General features: G+C 34.3%; 8 protein-coding genes across 8 annotated transcripts; 7 read left to right on the top strand and 1 right to left on the bottom strand.

The window, feature by feature from the left end:
• Positions 1–1010: 1010 nt before the first annotated feature.
• MONOS_7550 (uncharacterized protein) lies at positions 1011–1508 on the top strand (the record flags this gene model as incomplete). Its single annotated transcript, XM_067877885.1, has 1 exon — positions 1011–1508. The coding sequence occupies one exon, from the start codon at positions 1011–1013 to the stop codon at positions 1506–1508; it is 498 nt and encodes a 165-aa protein (XP_067727436.1).
• A 1303-nt stretch (positions 1509–2811) lies between these two features.
• MONOS_7551 (uncharacterized protein) lies at positions 2812–3630 on the top strand (the record flags this gene model as incomplete). Its single annotated transcript, XM_067877886.1, has 1 exon — positions 2812–3630. The coding sequence occupies one exon, from the start codon at positions 2812–2814 to the stop codon at positions 3628–3630; it is 819 nt and encodes a 272-aa protein (XP_067727435.1).
• A 491-nt stretch (positions 3631–4121) lies between these two features.
• MONOS_7552 (uncharacterized protein) lies at positions 4122–4406 on the top strand (the record flags this gene model as incomplete). Its single annotated transcript, XM_067877887.1, has 1 exon — positions 4122–4406. One exon carries the CDS (start codon positions 4122–4124, stop codon positions 4404–4406), a length of 285 nt encoding a protein of 94 aa, XP_067727434.1.
• A 1129-nt stretch (positions 4407–5535) lies between these two features.
• Positions 5536–5742, top strand: MONOS_7553 (uncharacterized protein; the record flags this gene model as incomplete). Its single annotated transcript, XM_067877888.1, has 1 exon — positions 5536–5742. The coding sequence occupies one exon, from the start codon at positions 5536–5538 to the stop codon at positions 5740–5742; it is 207 nt and encodes a 68-aa protein (XP_067727433.1).
• Positions 5743–6749: 1007 nt separating this feature from the next.
• On the top strand, positions 6750–7173 carry MONOS_17568 (uncharacterized protein; the record flags this gene model as incomplete). Its single annotated transcript, XM_067870500.1, has 2 exons — positions 6750–6761; positions 6811–7173. 2 exons carry the CDS (start codon positions 6750–6752, stop codon positions 7171–7173), a joined length of 375 nt encoding a protein of 124 aa, XP_067727432.1.
• A 2690-nt stretch (positions 7174–9863) lies between these two features.
• On the top strand, positions 9864–10237 carry MONOS_7554 (uncharacterized protein; the record flags this gene model as incomplete). The annotated part of the gene is made up of 2 exons (XM_067877889.1): positions 9864–9902; positions 10070–10237. 2 exons carry the CDS (start codon positions 9864–9866, stop codon positions 10235–10237), a joined length of 207 nt encoding a protein of 68 aa, XP_067727431.1.
• A 1733-nt stretch (positions 10238–11970) lies between these two features.
• On the top strand, positions 11971–13937 carry MONOS_18622 (uncharacterized protein). The gene is made up of 5 exons (XM_067871658.1): positions 11971–12022; positions 12111–12119; positions 12175–12244; positions 12296–12795; positions 12850–13937. Exons 3-5 carry the CDS (start codon positions 12190–12192, stop codon positions 13621–13623), a joined length of 1329 nt encoding a protein of 442 aa, XP_067727430.1. The 5' UTR covers positions 11971–12022; positions 12111–12119; positions 12175–12189; the 3' UTR covers positions 13624–13937.
• A 1040-nt stretch (positions 13938–14977) lies between these two features.
• MONOS_7555 (uncharacterized protein) lies at positions 14978–16111 on the bottom strand (the record flags this gene model as incomplete). The annotated part of the gene is made up of 3 exons (XM_067877890.1): positions 15868–16111; positions 15310–15806; positions 14978–15250 (listed from the first exon to the last, which is right to left on the bottom strand). Exons 1-3 carry the CDS (start codon positions 15962–15964, stop codon positions 14978–14980), a joined length of 867 nt encoding a protein of 288 aa, XP_067727429.1. The 5' UTR covers positions 15965–16111.
• Positions 16112–16548: the final 437 nt, after the last annotated feature.

The following is a 16548-nucleotide window of genomic DNA, read 5'->3' as shown; positions in this document are numbered from 1 at the left end:
AATTTCAGCATGCTCAACAATCAAGTCAGGAGATACAACAAAAGAAATGATAGCAGATTCATGTTTGCTTTAATCCCAAGCTCTGAAAGAAGCTCGACACGTTAGAATACAAGCAAGATATGGGTTTTCTGAATCAGAAAAAATGAAAGACGAATTTTCATCATCGCTGCTAACTCAAAGGCAAAAAGATATTCTTGAAGAATCAAAGAAAACATCCTCAAAATTGAGATGGGGGTCGGCAAGCATTGCAAATTCATATGCAAGGAAGAAATAAACCGGGGGATTTCAAAGCGGATTAAAGAATTATCTGTTTTTTCGAGATTGGCCCCGGACAACCAGAGCAAGACTATCATTTTTCACAAGCAGCGCTTCAAGAGGTTCCTCAAGAGGAAGTTCAGGGGACAATGCAAAGTCACAATAAAACACGACTTAACAATTGGTAAAAAAAAGGTATTATTTGCCAAGGATTGGAAGATGGTGGGAGGAGAAAAGATGATCAAAAGAGGAGTTGTTCAGGTTTGGAGGAGTGCCAAAGCTCGTTAAACCTTTATCAATTCTCAATAAAGTTGCAGGAGACTGGATGAATCATAAGAAACAAGGGAAGCTTTTGCAAAATTGAAAAAAGTTCAAGTGAAAACTGGAATTCTCAGGAAAATCACCAAAAACCAAGTGAAATTTGTCAATCCAATATTTGTAGTCAGGAAAAGGAACGGGAGCTGGAGACAGATTGTAGATTGCAGGAGGTTAAACAACGCGATAAAAACTATTCACTTCAAAAAAGAACATTATCGTATTTAAGAAAGATTTATAAAGAAGGGGGATTTCGCAGTCACACTGGATTTATGCCAAGCATACTAACTTATCAAGGTTCCCAAGGACTTCACTCTTTTTCTAAGCTTCGAATTCAACAAAGAATTTTATTGCTTCACCAGCATGCCTTTCGGTTACAAGGACTCTCTAAGAATATTCACAAAAATTATGAGAAAAGTCATTGCTTTCATTCGGGAAAGATGGAAGGTGAAAGCTGTGACATATTAGGACGACGTGGTCTTGCTCTATCAAGACAAGCAGGAACTAAAGAGAATTGCTCAAGAAGTTATAAGTCTGCTTCAAAAGCTTGGACTAATTGTGAATCTGGAAAAGAGCCACATAATACCATCAAATTGTTTTTCATTCCTCGGATACTCATGGGAAACTTCCAACTTCACCGTAACTTTGGAGAAAGACAGAAAGAAAGAATTGCTCACGGAATGCAACAGATGGATGCTCCGAGCACTGAAATGCAAGCAAACATGAGTCAAAGATTTCGCTTCATTTTTTGGAAAGCTAAGTGCAACTTGCTTCGTTTTCAAGGAAGCTTCGCTCCTTCTTCCAACAATGTTCATGCTGCTGAACAGAATGGTCAGAATGGTGGGATGGAAAGGAAGGATGAAAATCAGTCCGTTAATCCTTCCGAGTATTCAAAAATTGATATCGAGACTGAATGCGAAAAAACAGGGATAGCTTAATCCAATATCCCAACAACAAGCAACCTTAACGACAGACGCGTCAGAGAGAGCTGTGGGAGCGATTCATCAAATGAACAACAAGAAATACGATTTCCATCAATCGCTTCCAGGGAAATTGAGATGCCAGAGCTCGAATTTCAGGGAATTATATGCAATCAATCCTGCACTCAACCATTTCAGATTCCTTCTTCAGGTGAACAAAATCTGCAGATTGCTCATCAGATTAGACAATTTAATAGCAGTTTTCAATGTCAATCGATGGAATGCAGGATCAAATCTCAGGAAGTTGCTGATGAAAATTTGAACATTTGTTCAAACTGTCACATTCAGATAAAAGCCCAACACTTGCCAGGGATGAAGAATGTCGGAGCAGATGCTCTATCCAGGCTAGAAAGAGGGGGAGATTACTCCATAAAACAAGAAGACTGAAACGAGATCACGGAAAACCTCAATTTCAAAATAACTTTCGATGCGTTCGCAACGAAGGAGAACACGAAAGCGGACCGATGGGGCGGTCCAGGAAGCACACAAAACGAAGATGGACTCCAGCAATCATGGCAAAGAGGCGTTATTTTAGCCCATCCACCTATTCCACTAATAGTCCCAACGATTGTGAAATCATTAGAGGAAAATGAACATGTTCTTTTTCTTATGCCAGATTGGAGAGGGTAGATATGGGAACCACTGATAAGAATGTCGAGACACTGCGAATGGAGAGGGAAAGAACAGAATCAGATCCTGGAAGAAGGAAGAAGGATGAAGCGAATGGAAGCAAGTCTTCCACCAGGCAGAATGAGAATAGTCCTTATCAAAACTTAAAATCGCAAAAAGATGAATGTCTTCGGAGAATGCATGTTTCAAAGGGATATTCCGAAAGGGTAATCGACGAATGCAAAAATTGCGTTGCTGAAAACACATGGAAAGGATATTCATATAGCTATGCGCGTTTCAGTGAAATATGAGAAGATAATATAAACGGAGATCCATCAGAAGCATGGAGTGAGTGAGTTTAAATTGTGCTTCCATTTTCATAAGCCTGAAGGACAAAGGGACGAAAGCTTCGACGCTCAAACAAACATGTGCCGCATTATCTCTTATCTCAGAATTACTGTTCAATCGAGGACTGGGAGAATCGGCACTCATGCAAAGGTTATTGAAATCATTCCGGAGATCAGATAATACGAAGAAAAAAGACGAACCAGACATCTGGAATCCCCAACTCCAACTTAAGTCAATAATATCATTAAGAAAGAACAGGAATCTTGACTTTCATGAATTGACAAAAAAGGCTATATGCACATGAATGTTGTTCTCCACCTCTTGCTTTACGGAGTTGGAAAGGATAAATCTACAGAATTCAACAATTGGAGACGATGCAATAAAACTTGATTCATCATTAAAAACATCAACAGAACGTACAGACATTATCATCCCGTTTCTAAAAGAACAGCCGCTTGTGTGTCCAGCAGCTTCCGTAAAGGAACTTTGGAACAGAATCAAAGAATCTCAGCCAACTGCAACTTCACTATTCATAGATGAGAAAACTCATCTAACACTTTCTGCAAGAAGGATTCGTTACTATGCAGCTGAAATGTTACAGGATGCTGGGATTCCAAAGTGTTTCAGGCCTTATTCATTGAAGTATGCGTCTATCACTGCGCTAACAATGGCAGGAATTCCATTAGCCCAAATTGCTAAGTTTTCCAGACTCTCTCCTAGAAGCAACACTATCACAAAGCATTACGTCCAATCAGATGTGTCAAGCAAACTGGCCCACGTGATTGCAAGATACAATTCAACTATTCTCCAACCTGAAGAAAGTGGGTCTGCGTCAGAGTCCGATTCAGATTCTGAGGCGGAATCCGATTCCGAAACAAATTCCAGTTCAAAATCAGAAGATCAAACACCAACAAAGGAGAGATGTGAAAACAGAGATCAAAAACAACAAGCAATATTTGCACACCCAGATAAAGTTGAGGAACCAGAGGACACCGAAGAAAACAATGCTTCACAGACAGTTATCAAAGAGGCTAAGATTGAATTCATTATCCGCACAAGATCTCAAAGAAGAAAAGAATTGGAAAAGAAACAATATGAAGAAAAGAATATTAGTCCAAGCTAATAAATATTATCAAATCTTCCCAATTATCTATGCTCTCAAAAATATAAGAGAAGGAAGTGAAATATATGTTTTCTCTGTAATCAAAACGCTTGTGTTTTGATTGAAAGAGAAAATGGTTATTTCACTTCCTTCTCTTACTCCCTCCACAACTTAGACATCCCATCCCCTTATGAATTCGTCATTGCTGAATAACAATGAGGGAAAAGATTCAACACTTATAATTCCTTCTCTTTATAGTTTATATTTTAAAACATTCAATTTAATTAAATTGTATCTTTCTTGTTTTAAACATGTGTTTTCACTGCATTTATAATAATTTTCAATTTGCCAAGTGTCAGTTCTCTTTTAAATATTTCCCATTTGCACCTTTGTTCACCATTTCATTAAGTGCAATTTTGATCAACTGGGTGACTGACCCATAACGTGGCGCTCTCAAAAATATAAGAGAAGGAAGTGAAATAACCATTTTCTCTTTCAAAGATTTCTGAATAATGCATGAACTTAAAGAAGATGAAGATGAAGATGAAGATGAAGAGGAAGAGGAAGAGGAAGAGAAGAAGGAGGAGAAGAAGGAGGAGAAAGAGAATTATAATGAAAATGATGAAAATGAAGAAGAGGAAAAAGAGGAAGAAGAAAAAAACTCAGATACTTTTGTATTATTACCACATCATCATTCATATTCTTCTTCTTCCTTTTCATTCTCCTCTTCATCATCATCATCTTCTTCTTCTTCTTCCATTTCAATTTCAACTCCAGATTCATATTCAGATTCGTGATACAGAAGTCGACCAAGAAATAGACTCAAACTCAGAAATTGACTCAGAAAACTACTCAGGTTCTTCTCTTTCTTCTTCTCTTTCTTCTTCTTCTTCATTAAATTCTTCTTCTTCTTCTTCATCTTTTATCAAACCCACTGAAAAATCTACTGTATTTCATTGGGACTTATTTTGTATGAGTTTTCAAGTGGAAAAATTCCGTTTGAAGAAGAAGAATACGACGTGAAGGTGTTTGAGAAGATGAAGAGAGGAGAACTGCATGAAGGAATTAGAAGAATGGAAGAAGAAGAAGAAGAAGAAGAAGAAGAAGAAGAAGAAATTGTGATGGTCTTGGCAAACGAACGTCCAGCGAAGACGAAGTTTCCTGCTATATACCATGATTATTTTGTAATCATATGTTCTCTGGTTTAATCATCTGCTTTTCCCACATGTGAATCAGTTTATCTCCCTTTTCTTGCTGTTTCTTCATTCTCTGTCCTTTTTTTAAAGCGCTCTCCTTCTTTTTCTTCACATTCATATGCCGAATTATTCAGATGTTCAATTTCAATAAGTTGTATCTCTTCATCCTGTGGAAGTTTGATCCGAGTTTTATACAGGCCTCGAAATGGACTCCTTCATGTTCAATCGCAGCATTCGAAATGGACGACGGATGTAGAGTATCAAGCGCATAAAGCTTGAATCGTCTGACGGACATCTTTGAAGAAGAAGAAGAAGAATGTTAAGAAGATGAAAAGTGAGAGGATGATAATGCAGATGAGAAATGGGAAAAGAAAATAATGTTTGTTGAATAAAATCTTGGTAATGTGATAGGCTGAGTTTGCTGATAAGTGGATGATTGACACAACTGGAAAGAAGCGAATGAAGAATTAGCTTCAAGATATCATGGAGAAGAGTGTTGATGAAAAACATGCAATGAGTGACGAAATTAAGAACAGGAAAAAGTTGAGGAGGATATAAAAAAAATGATTTAGCAAATGAATTTTGATAATGTGCGTAACATGAATATACTTTGGAAGAGGTTGATGCACAATTTCCAGTGATTTTTGTATCAACCGCGCTGAAGGTGAGTGTTTGAGTGGGAACAAATATTGAGGTGAGGAGGGTGAGGGAGGAGTCTTGGAGGAGTGAAATGAAACCAGTGAGGGCATACTCGATGGTGGCACATGGAGCCTGTTGGGGTCTGCCACAGGCATCAGCATCAGTTCCACTGTTGGCAACGATTTTGTTCTGGGCGATGAGGGGGAGCCAGCCATTGTACACAGCGTTGTCAGCTGTTCCTGCATTCCACACTCTTTGTGTTGGAGTTGTTGATCCACAATTCTCAAACGGAGATTGAGTAATGGCATTACCACTGAAAAACACATCATTTCCCCTGCCATTAGTTGCGGTGTTGCCATCGAAAAAGCAGAATGTGATGAAGTTCAATTCATTCATCCAAGTGAAGGTTGCATCCAAATAAATACCAGCACTGCAGCGTGCAGATGAAGTTGAAGTCAATTCATTATTTACAAATTGGCACTCATTGATTGAAAACTGACTTGGTTTATTTTGTGGAGGACGATTAAATGTGAGAGAACCAGATGAATCGCAACCAGAATTTGCAATGCACATGCATTTGGTGAACAGGAATTGAACGTTTGAAGAAAAATCACTGATATAAAAGAACCATCCAGTTCCACACCAATCTGTTATTGAACAATTTCCCACCATGTTATCAGAAAATAAATAAACACAAGATGATTGTCGACCATCTATCACAGTTGCTCCTCCATGTAATGCAGAACAGTTTGTGAAATTGGATTTTGCAATGTTGACATTTAACAAACCATTACAATACAATGCTCCTCCATGATCACTTGTTGAGCAATTATCGAATGAACAAGAAGTGATTGTGAGATTAGCATTTGTGCAAACAACAGAAAGTGCACCACCAGATGATGAGCCACCATTTGAATCATTCCATTCACACCACTCAAAGCGATGGCTGTTCAGATCAAAAGAAGTCAATTTTCCAGGTTTCTCTCTGTGAGTTTCATTTCCAATGTGTTAAACAGGAGCATTTGATGAAGAACGTGTTTCGTGGAGGAAAGAGGCGTTGAAGGCAGAGAGGGAAGTGAATGGGCTGTTGAGGTTGGGGAGGATGGAACCAACAATGGGGTTGTGAGTGTGGAGGAAAATGGTTGATTGGATGGAGAGAGATGAATGAAGGGAGAAGGAGGGGATTGTATTGGTGTTTGAAGAAGAGGTGGTTGAGAAGAATGAATTGAGTGAGTGGGAGTGAAGGGATGGAAGTGATAGAGGGGATTGGGGAGATGAGATGTTGGAGAAGAGGGTGTTTGAGAGATGGAGATTGAGGTGAATTTGGAGGTGAGGATGGGATTGGAGATGGATATGGAGAGGAAAGGGGGAAGGGGAAGGGGAAGAAAAAGAAGATGATGAGGATGAGGATGAGAAAGATGAAGGAGAAGGGGAAAGGGATGGAGATGGAGAAGGGGAAGTGGAAGAGAGGGAAGAAGGAGAAAAAAGGAAGGGCTGGACGAGGGGGATGAACGAGGAGAAAGAGGAATGGGAGATGGAGATGGAGGCAGGGATTGGAGAGTGGGCATCTGAAAGGAGATTTTTTGGGGTGGAGAAGAGGGGGAAGGAGAAGACGGCAGGTTGGTGGGTGGTGAGGGTGAAGTTGGTGAAGGAGAGAAAGGCACGGGCAGAGAGGAAGAGGGGGCAGTGGTGGTTGTGGTTGTTGGTGAGGGAAGGTGTGTGGATGTGACAGGTGGAGGAGAAGATTGTGGAAGCAAAAAATGCTTTCTTGTGATAAAGAATGCGCAATCAACAAAAGGGATTTCACTGAGGAAGCTTATTCATAAATAGGTGTTGATGAGTGTGAAATTTGTAAAAGGACAACATATGCAAGTTAAATATTTAACTTGAACATAAAAAACAAATTCTTTTTCTTTCTTTTAATTTCTGTCACTCTTTTTTATCTTTCCATAAAACAATATTATTTTTGAAACGACGAATTCACAATAAATCTTTAACAAAAGAAATTGCTTTTAATGTTTAAATATTGACAATTCTAATAATAACTATCAATTCCTTGCTCACTTTTTCTAAACTCAATTTTTATTAATTTTTGTGAAAAACTCATTAAGTTATATTCTTTATTTTCTTTAAATTAATATGAAAAAAGCAGTTTGTGTTCATGCATGTGTTTTTGTAACTATTTCTCGAAACTTCAATAAATAACAATTTTTGAACAACAAAAAAATAGAAAGAGATATCTTTCAATTCATATTTGTTCGTTATATGTTGAAATTGCTTAAAAGAAGCAAAAACATTTGAAAACCATTCTGAAATGTTATTTTTCGAAAAGTTAGACAAAATTGCTTAGACTACTTCCTAAACAGTTTCTTTAAAATAAAAATAATTCAATGTGCTCTGATGGAGATAACTTCTTTGAAAATAGTACCTCCTTTTTGAAAAAAACATCAATAAAAAATCATTTTACAAGATTGAAAGTATTATTTATTTTGCGATCAATAATAATTATGGAAAATTACAAGCACTTCTTATTTTTGCAAATATTCAGAAAAAAATACAAATTTTTATTTTATCATTTTGGTTTTTATTGATTAAATATGTTGTTTCGTAATTCTCATGCATCCGAAAAAAACAATGAAAAATAATTATTTCAAAAATAATCACCCACATGTTCTTTTTATCAATTGCCGTTTTCCTAATATATCAAGTTCGAATCTGGCAGACAAGGCTCGGTGTGCAGTTGAGTTCCTTTGCAATTCGTACGTTTGAAGATATTTTCACTTTTCTAATTTTGCAAGCGTTGAAGAAGGAACGAATTAATGAAACTTTTGTTTTTGAAGTGTTTCAGGACAAGAACGACGAAATGAAGTGCAGGTTTAATTTTGGAATTAATCCTGTTAAAACTGTTTCAAACGAAGATGTACTAAAAGTTGAAATAATGAAAGGCATTTCCAATAAAAAGATTGACAAATACGTTTCACTTGAATAACCATTATAATTTATGGTAAGTGGGTACAAAACGTACTGTTCCAAATTATTTTTTTAAACGGAAATGTTCGTTATCAAAATAAGAAATAAGTCATTGTGGGATATTTTAACTGGTGAATTTCGTCTAATTCGAATAATTAAATTGGTGACCCGTTTTTGATATTCTTTATCAACAAAACACCTGTTTATTTATCATTTTTGATAAATAAAACCCTATTCAATAATTAAGGTTCATATTTTAATTTATATTATACCCTAATTCACTTGTTGTGAAGGCATTGAAACCAATAGCCTCTCAATAACCTGATTTGAAATTATGAAATATGATTTTATTAGGGTTTGATCATAGATTTTTTGATGAAAAAGTCGATTTTTATCACTTGAATTTTGAGTCGAAAATGAATATTTCAATTTTATTGATTGCTTTATATCCATTTAGTCTTGCTTTTTTTTAAAAATACAACTTTCTTTATGTTATTTTTTGAACAGTACGTTATATTCCCATTAACCTAATTTATGAATTACTGTTACCAACTTTAAACAATTTACGGCATGATCCGATTATATCGGCACAACCAAAAATGACTCTAATCATTATATTTCAATTAGTTATATATTATCATAAAAGAATATACAAATAAAAATCCGCGGAAATTATCATATTTGAATGAAATTTTGAAGAAAAATATTTTCTCCCATAATAATTTTTGAAAATTATTTGTAATAAGGGTTCGTATTTTTTTGATCTCATGGCACGCGAACGAGATCTTCATGATGAGGAAAACATTTCTTCGCTGAACAAACTCTTCTACGACGAAACCAGCACATGGGAATGGTTCAAAAGAGAAATAATTGCAATGGACCTCCCGATGTGCAGAGTTCACAGATGCTATCAACGAATTTATCATGATAAGAATTATCACTATTACACTTGTCCAAAATGCAAAATTTAATAAAGCATTCTTTCAGGAATATCTTTAAGCAAAATAAAGATTGGATTGGGAATTACTCTTCCGATTTGTTTATATTACTGGCTAGGGATTTCAAACAAAACAATTTCTTCGCTTCTTTCTGTTGATAAGGACACAGTCGGATACTGGGGAAGTGTGATTCGGTGCACTTGCTCACAAATGTGGAACGAAAGACAGTGAGAGATTGGAGGTGAGGGAACAACAGCAGAAATTGATAAAACAATTTGGCGAAAACAAAAGAACAGGAGAAGAAGAAAGAAAAAGACAATGTGGATTTTCGGAGGGGAAAAAAGATTAGAGGGAAGTGGAGCGGGGAAACGGTTTATGGTTGTTGTAGTTAACAGAAAAAAGGAAACTTTAATTCCAATTATCAAGAAAGACATCAAAACTGGAACATTTATTATTTCCTATGAACCACGTGCTTATTCTTTGATGGAAACACTTTGACATACACATCAAAATGCGTTCCGCAAAATACATTACAGAAACCCAGAAACTGGTGTTTATCTTAATACAATTGAAGGATTATGACAACATTTGCGATGCACTTTCCCTCGATTTGAAACAATGATCAGACTTATGCATGATTATCTTTCACTGTTTTTGGTGAAATCAACATTTAATTTAACGTTCATTTAATTAATAAAATATCTGTGCTTTGAAAAGGAAATTGAACCTGTTCAAATGGAAGAAGAAGAAGAAGAAAAAGAAATCATTGATGAAGATGAGGAGATTCCAGACGTAGATGATGTTGTCAATGAAGGTAGCGATGTTGGATCTGATGAAGATTTCGGAGTAGGAGATGGAGCAAGTGCCTCTGTATATGAGCCTTAAATATTGTTCTTATTTGAATAATATCATTTTAATATGTTTTTCGTTTTTTCGAAGCTTTAAAAAAACAAATCAGTCACTTTTTTAATGAAAATTCGAAAATATTTAATTTTGATCAAAAAAATTTTTTTCTAAAATATCTCCATAAACACGTTTCCGCAATTTATTATATTCAATTTACTTATGAACAGCATGTATTGGTAAGAGCAGAAGATAGGGGTACCTATTTTTTTAATGGAAAAATTTTTGTATGTGCTCAAAAAGACTCATTGACGATTTCTATGCTGTTTTAAGAAAATAAATAAGTATATTGAGTGAATTCTTGAGATATTTTGTGAATGTGAAAAAAATATTAAAAAACTCAATTTTCAGTGTATTCAGAAGCATCACTGCCATCACCTGCTCCTAGATCCTCGTCCGATGATCCTTCAGCTGTAAGAGTTATATCGCTATCAGTCTCTGTGTTTTCATCGACAAAATCTCTAATTTGCTCCTTTTGATTTTCGTACTCCTTTGTGGGAACAAAATCATGAATCATTCTAACATACTCGTGAAAATGAAATGGTTTGTTTTTTTCCAGCATAAAACTTGCCAAATAATTATCTAAAAATTTTAATCTTGTACTTGTACGTGGTAAAAACCTTCTTAATTGACTCCAAAGCCCTTCGATAATATTCGTGCAAGCAGATGATATTTTATCTTTGAACCGATACTTATGACAAACCATTGAATGTTTAAAACCCAAAGAATTCAAACAGGAATACGCTCGCCACTCGTCAGAATAAACTGTTGTCTGCTTTTTTACGAAATTTTCAATAATGGGTATTAAAGTTTCTTTCTTTCTGTTTTCGACACGAACTATCAAACATTTTCCTTGGTTACGATCAGTTTTTCGCTCCACCATTCCAAAGATCCATATTTGTTGCTTGTCCCTTCCTTTTTTGAATTTTCTTTTGCGAAGAACGGCTTCATCTATTTCCACGTTGCACTCTGATCCTCCCAATGTCAAATCCATTTTCGCAACAGTGCTAACAGCAGTTGTTCGAGAAACACTTGCCCAATATGAAACAGAATCTCTGCTTATGCCCACTAAATACGAGATTTTTTTGAAATTTAATTTCATATATAATAAAAGCAAAAGTTGCAGAAGTTTTGATATCCCAATCTTTGACATGAAAAACGAAGTGTCCTTATAAACACTTATTTTTCTTTTGCAATTTTTACATATCCAGCAACGCTTCCCCATATTAAGACATAAATTCATTGGTTTTTGACAATTCATGCATTTTTTGGAACAGCAATTAAGTAATTGCACTCGATACCACGTCCAAGCGCAATCAGGGTCCATAAACATTCTTAAATATCTCGAAATAGATATATTTGTTTCCATTTCAGTCAGGATCAAATGATAACGAAAACCGATCAATCCCATATTTTCTGAAAAAATGATCATAATTTGTTTCCAAAAATGTGCAAATAAAATTCACTTTAAGTGATATAAATATTACAAATATATATATTTGTTGTTGTTTATTACATTTTTTCTAGGATCAAACAAAAAAAATAGGTACTCCTATCTTCTGCATTTACCCATGTATTATTATATTCAGGAAAGTTTCTAAGAAATCTGGGCATACCGATATATTCGGATTATGCCCAATATACATGAATGGTGAGTGACTGAACACAAAATTTGACCCATTTTATTTTGTTCAAAATATGAAACTATGGGCTTTAACGATAAAAGAAAAAATAATCTTATCATTCACATAAAGCTAATATTTAAAGGTTTTTGCTTGTATGTTTTATAGTACTTTATACTAATAGTGGAATTTTTTTTCGTTTTTGAAAATGTTTTCATTTTTTTCTTGGAAAGAAAAAATAAGTTTGATTTTTTTAGTTATTTGGAATTAATAAATTTTTATTTTCTCTTCATTCAGCAATTAATAAGCAAAATGGGAATTTCTTCTAGTGATGTATATGTTTCTCCTTTAAAAAGTAAGTTAGATGGTTTGCTTCGAAATTTATCTGAAAAATGCTATTTGTTTCGTTTCTTCACAGATTTGTTTGCTGATCTCGATAAGTGTGGCAATGTGGTCCAAAAGTTAATAATCAAAGAAATAAATAAAGCTCTCGAGCAAATGAATAAAGAAGATTTGAAGTATACAATGACTCAAAAACTGTTCGACAATCTTCATTCGCTTATTGATAAAAAGAAGTTATCTTTAGAAAATGCGCTTGCAATGTTGAAGAGCATAGGATATCACAAAGAATTAAGAAAGATTTATGGAGAGAACAACAGTTCACAAGCATTGAGCAATAGATTTCGAAAAATGATCGAGAATGAAGAAAGAAAAGAGAAGAAAGGGGGAAACGAAAACCTATTAACTGATCTCTGCGAATGTTATCTCTTATTATTTGATGGTTCTTGCGAAGAAGAAATCTCCAGAACCGTTGCAATTTGTCTTTTAAAAGTAGCTTCAAACAAAGATACTTCTGAAGAAGCTCAAAACAAAGTGGAAATAGCTTTATTAGCAATGGGGAAGGGAAACATTTCGATTGTATGTTCAATTTTAATTTTCTTTAGAATAACAGTGTATTTTTTTCCTCAAAAGGTTTTGCAAGATAAATATGATTATTTTTTAAATGAAATTTCTGAGATAATCAGATATCACCAAGATCATCGTAATCTGTCTCATCTTTCATATCAATCAGCTTGGTTCTTCATCTTGTACAGATTGAAACGAAATAAACAATCTGAGAATTTGTGGAAATTTTTTGTGACGAAGAAAGACTTTTACAGAGAAGCAACAAAGGAATTAAACGAGCTGTCAAAATGCGTAAATAGAATCAAGAAGGAAAAGAAAGAGATGAGAAAAGAAATAAAAAATTTTTATATCATTGAAAGATGGCTACATGTATTTACAGAAGTTGTTGACGTTCAAATCCTTCTCGTTGAAATTCAGATAGACATAATGAAATGCGTTGCCAATATTAGCAGAAGGACAAAAGACAGCTTCATTGGAATACGAGAAAAATGCACTGATATTATTATGAAAGTCCTGGATGGTGGTGTTATGAACACTTTTGACTTGATAGGAGGAGGAGCTGTAGACGCAATGCTGGAGGAGCTTTCTCGGTCGTATATGATTCGATCAAGTTTTTGTGATTGCTCAACCTTTTTCGAAAATATTCATCAAAGGTTGACGGGTACAATGCACAATGGGGCAGAAAGAATGATATTGAAAAGAATGATGATTGATAAGCTGGAGGAAAATGGATTTGAAGATGTCTATATCAGTATACCCCCAGTACAAAAGAAAAATATTATATACGAATACTTTGTTTCTGGACTTATTGAAAATGAAGTATTTTTAATTTATGAATAAGGTACGAACAGCCATTTAATAGAACCATTCATTTCAAATATTTATTTTTTTAAAATTTTATTTTTTTTAATGCTTCTTGCATTTTTGAATTTTTTTTTTCTATTCAGAAATATGTTTTCATAACTTTAAATTTGATTTTAAATTTATTGTATCTCAATTTAAGATATTTCTTTTCAGTTTTTTTTTTCTTTCAAATTAATTTTGTATCATTTGAGCAACATTTAAATTTTTGTGTAACCTTTTTTATTTCACATCAAATTTCCAATTTATTCAACCTTGGCATAAGTGCGAAGAATTTTGAAGATTTGATCAAACCCAATATTATCTAAATAATGGACAAATTCATAAAAAGATTAACAAAAATAATTTCAATTCGGAAAAAAAACAAAATTCAAGGATTCTGACGTTGAACAGCTCATTTTACATCTTTTCTTTGAAATGTATCTTCAAAAAAAAAGGATATTTGACTTAAATGATTCCATCTATGTTAAACAAAAAAATCAAATGTGCTTTCTTTTTTTCTTGCTGAAAACAATTAATATTAAGTAATGCAATCTTCACTTTCAAAAAACTCTCCTTTTCGCTTTTGCTTTTCTTTTTAGCTTCACTTGTTATTCCTTTCATTTTCTTAAATCAACGTCATTTCATTAAACTTGAAGGTTGCGAGGCTGAGAAAGAGCAACTTCAGTTGATTTTTTGAAAAAAGAAAAATGGAAGGCCAGCTCCCGAATTATGTTGATTGGGTATCTTCCAGAGAATTCATACAAAAAATAAAATAAAATAAAATAAAAAAAAAAAAAGAAAAAAGAAAAAAGAAAAAAGAAAAAAGAAAAAAGAAAAAAAAATTGAAAGTATAAAAAATTCATTGTTCAGCAAAACACAAGAAAATCATCAAACTTTTGAAACAAAAAATGACCCCCAAACATTCCGTACGAAAAGCCATAGCGCAATCCAACCACCCATTCTTCGTGTCCTTCTTCCTCCATTTTTTCAAATAACTTTCTTTAAACCTTTTTCATTTTTGTTGCATCTGTTTCATCATTCACATTTCTTTTCAATAGCCCAAAAACTCCTTAAAAGAAATCTAAATAATTCCATGGCTTTTCATCATTCAATGTTGGTCGATGAAGTTCCCCCAAAATGATATTAACAGCTCCTCCTTTCAATAAGTCTGCAACCTCCACTGTTCTGTTTTTCACTGCTCTGATCAACGTTTCAACCCATTGCGAGCAAATATCCTGACAATTATTCTTCGCTGCTCGATATGCACTTGCGATGCTTCCAATGAGCCTATCATGCTCTTCATTCAATTGAATAACGATAAGTAATAACCAATTGCAGCCAGCCATCTCATCTATGTGAGCTCTTCTCCTCTTTCTTTTTCTCCTTTCTCCCCTTTCTCTCTCTTCCAATCAACACACTTTGTCAGCTCCTCCAATTCTCCTGCTGCTTCTCTCACAAAATGCAGATCATCCGCATCAGCCGTTCTAAAGCTTTCATCGTTATAAGATCTGTATATCAAAAACTTCCAAGCAGACTGATATGCAAGTCGAGTCAAGTTGTGATGTTCCCTGTGATATTCAATGATTTCTTTGATTTCATAATAATACGGTTTTTGTTCAATAAACTTATTAAAAAAAGATGAAAAATTTATTCACATTAAAAATAAAATTGAAATGTTCATACATCATTTTCATTAATGCAGCTCAAAGCCAGCCAACTCATCTCCACTTCTTTTTGAACCTCCTCGTTTTCCTCTTTCTTCGATGCAGCTTTCAGAAGGCAAGGCATGATGATTGAAAACAATTCCTTTGAAATAAAATCTTCATTCAGCCAAGCAAAGCATTCACACAGTTCAATAAGAAGCATTTCATCCTTTTCATCTTTTTTCTCATTTTCATCAATCATCATCTTCTCTAAATCGTGGCACAACAAAAATTGGCAAAAGCTATAAACCCACACATTTTTCAGTGCTTCGCAATATCCCACTTGCCTCAACAAGACAATTGCAATCTTCATCGAAAGTTTCTTTATTTCAATCATTTTGTTGATTGTGTTGAGCATTTTTTTTGTAAAAACATTTTCAAATTCTTCCACATTCATTTCATCAATAATTTCATTCATTTCAAGGATTTTCTGTTTTTGCTCTTCTTTATCATAATCCTCCAGTTCGGAAGACACTTCTTGAAAAAAATAAGAAAAATTGAAACAATCATGAATTCACATGCAAATACGAATACAGACGAGTGAATTTTTCAGTACTGTTTGTTGCCTGCAATTTTGGAAATACAATGCAGCAAGAAAGCAATGCCATTTCATCATTCAATATGAATGAGCCCATGCCGGAAGAAAAGAAACAGGCAAATAAATACAACGTTATGCAATCACGAAAATAGCTGCGCTCGCGCCATCCTATTTACTGTTGGTTATTTTTGGCTTGCATCCAGGAAGAAAAACAACGGTTTATAACTTGAGTCTTTTTTGTAATGGATTAAATGATCATAAGATTTTAAAGAACGGAATTATCCATTTACTGATTGAGAATTCTGTGTGTAAACATTACCTGTAGAACCAGAAATATTATTTCCTGTGTGACAACAGACAATGGTGGTTATGCAATATTTTTGAAATTCTGCCTGATGATTATTGGAGATTGGATGAACAAGGGGAATGCAACATTTTTGTTTATAACACAAAAAGATATTTATGTATGTAAATTTTATTGTTCAATTGATTATGAAGATGTTTCCATCTGTATCCTCTCCAAAGCGCAGGAATATGAGTTATTGTTGAAATGTCCAATCTCCTCTTTACAGAACATAACAATAGAAATTGATATAATTATTAAATTACTTATGGCAGAGGAAATACTGTGAGGAAGAGATCGCTGAATGAATAGATGAAAGGGTATTTTTTAAAGCAAGG

The sequence above is a fragment of the Monocercomonoides exilis genome (genome assembly GCF_001643675.1).
Source record: "Monocercomonoides exilis strain PA203 chromosome Unknown scaffold22-1379369, whole genome shotgun sequence".
NCBI classification, from domain to species: domain Eukaryota; phylum Preaxostyla; order Oxymonadida; family Polymastigidae; genus Monocercomonoides; species Monocercomonoides exilis.
Note: the sequence above shows the minus strand (reverse complement) of the source record. Positions and strands in the feature narration are given on the sequence as shown.

Excerpts from the sequence above, each read along its gene's own strand:
- MONOS_18622 (XM_067871658.1), top strand. The coding sequence starts at position 12,190 with ATGGGAATTTCTTCTAGTGATGTATATGTTTCTCCTTTAAAAAGTAAG. Across the intron at positions 12,245-12,295 it reads TTTAAAAAGTAAGTTAGATG|ATTTGTTTGCTGATCTCGAT; the intron begins GTTTGCTTCGAA and ends GTTTCTTCACAG. Across the intron at positions 12,796-12,849 it reads GGAAGGGAAACATTTCGATT|GTTTTGCAAGATAAATATGA; the intron begins GTATGTTCAATT and ends TTTCCTCAAAAG.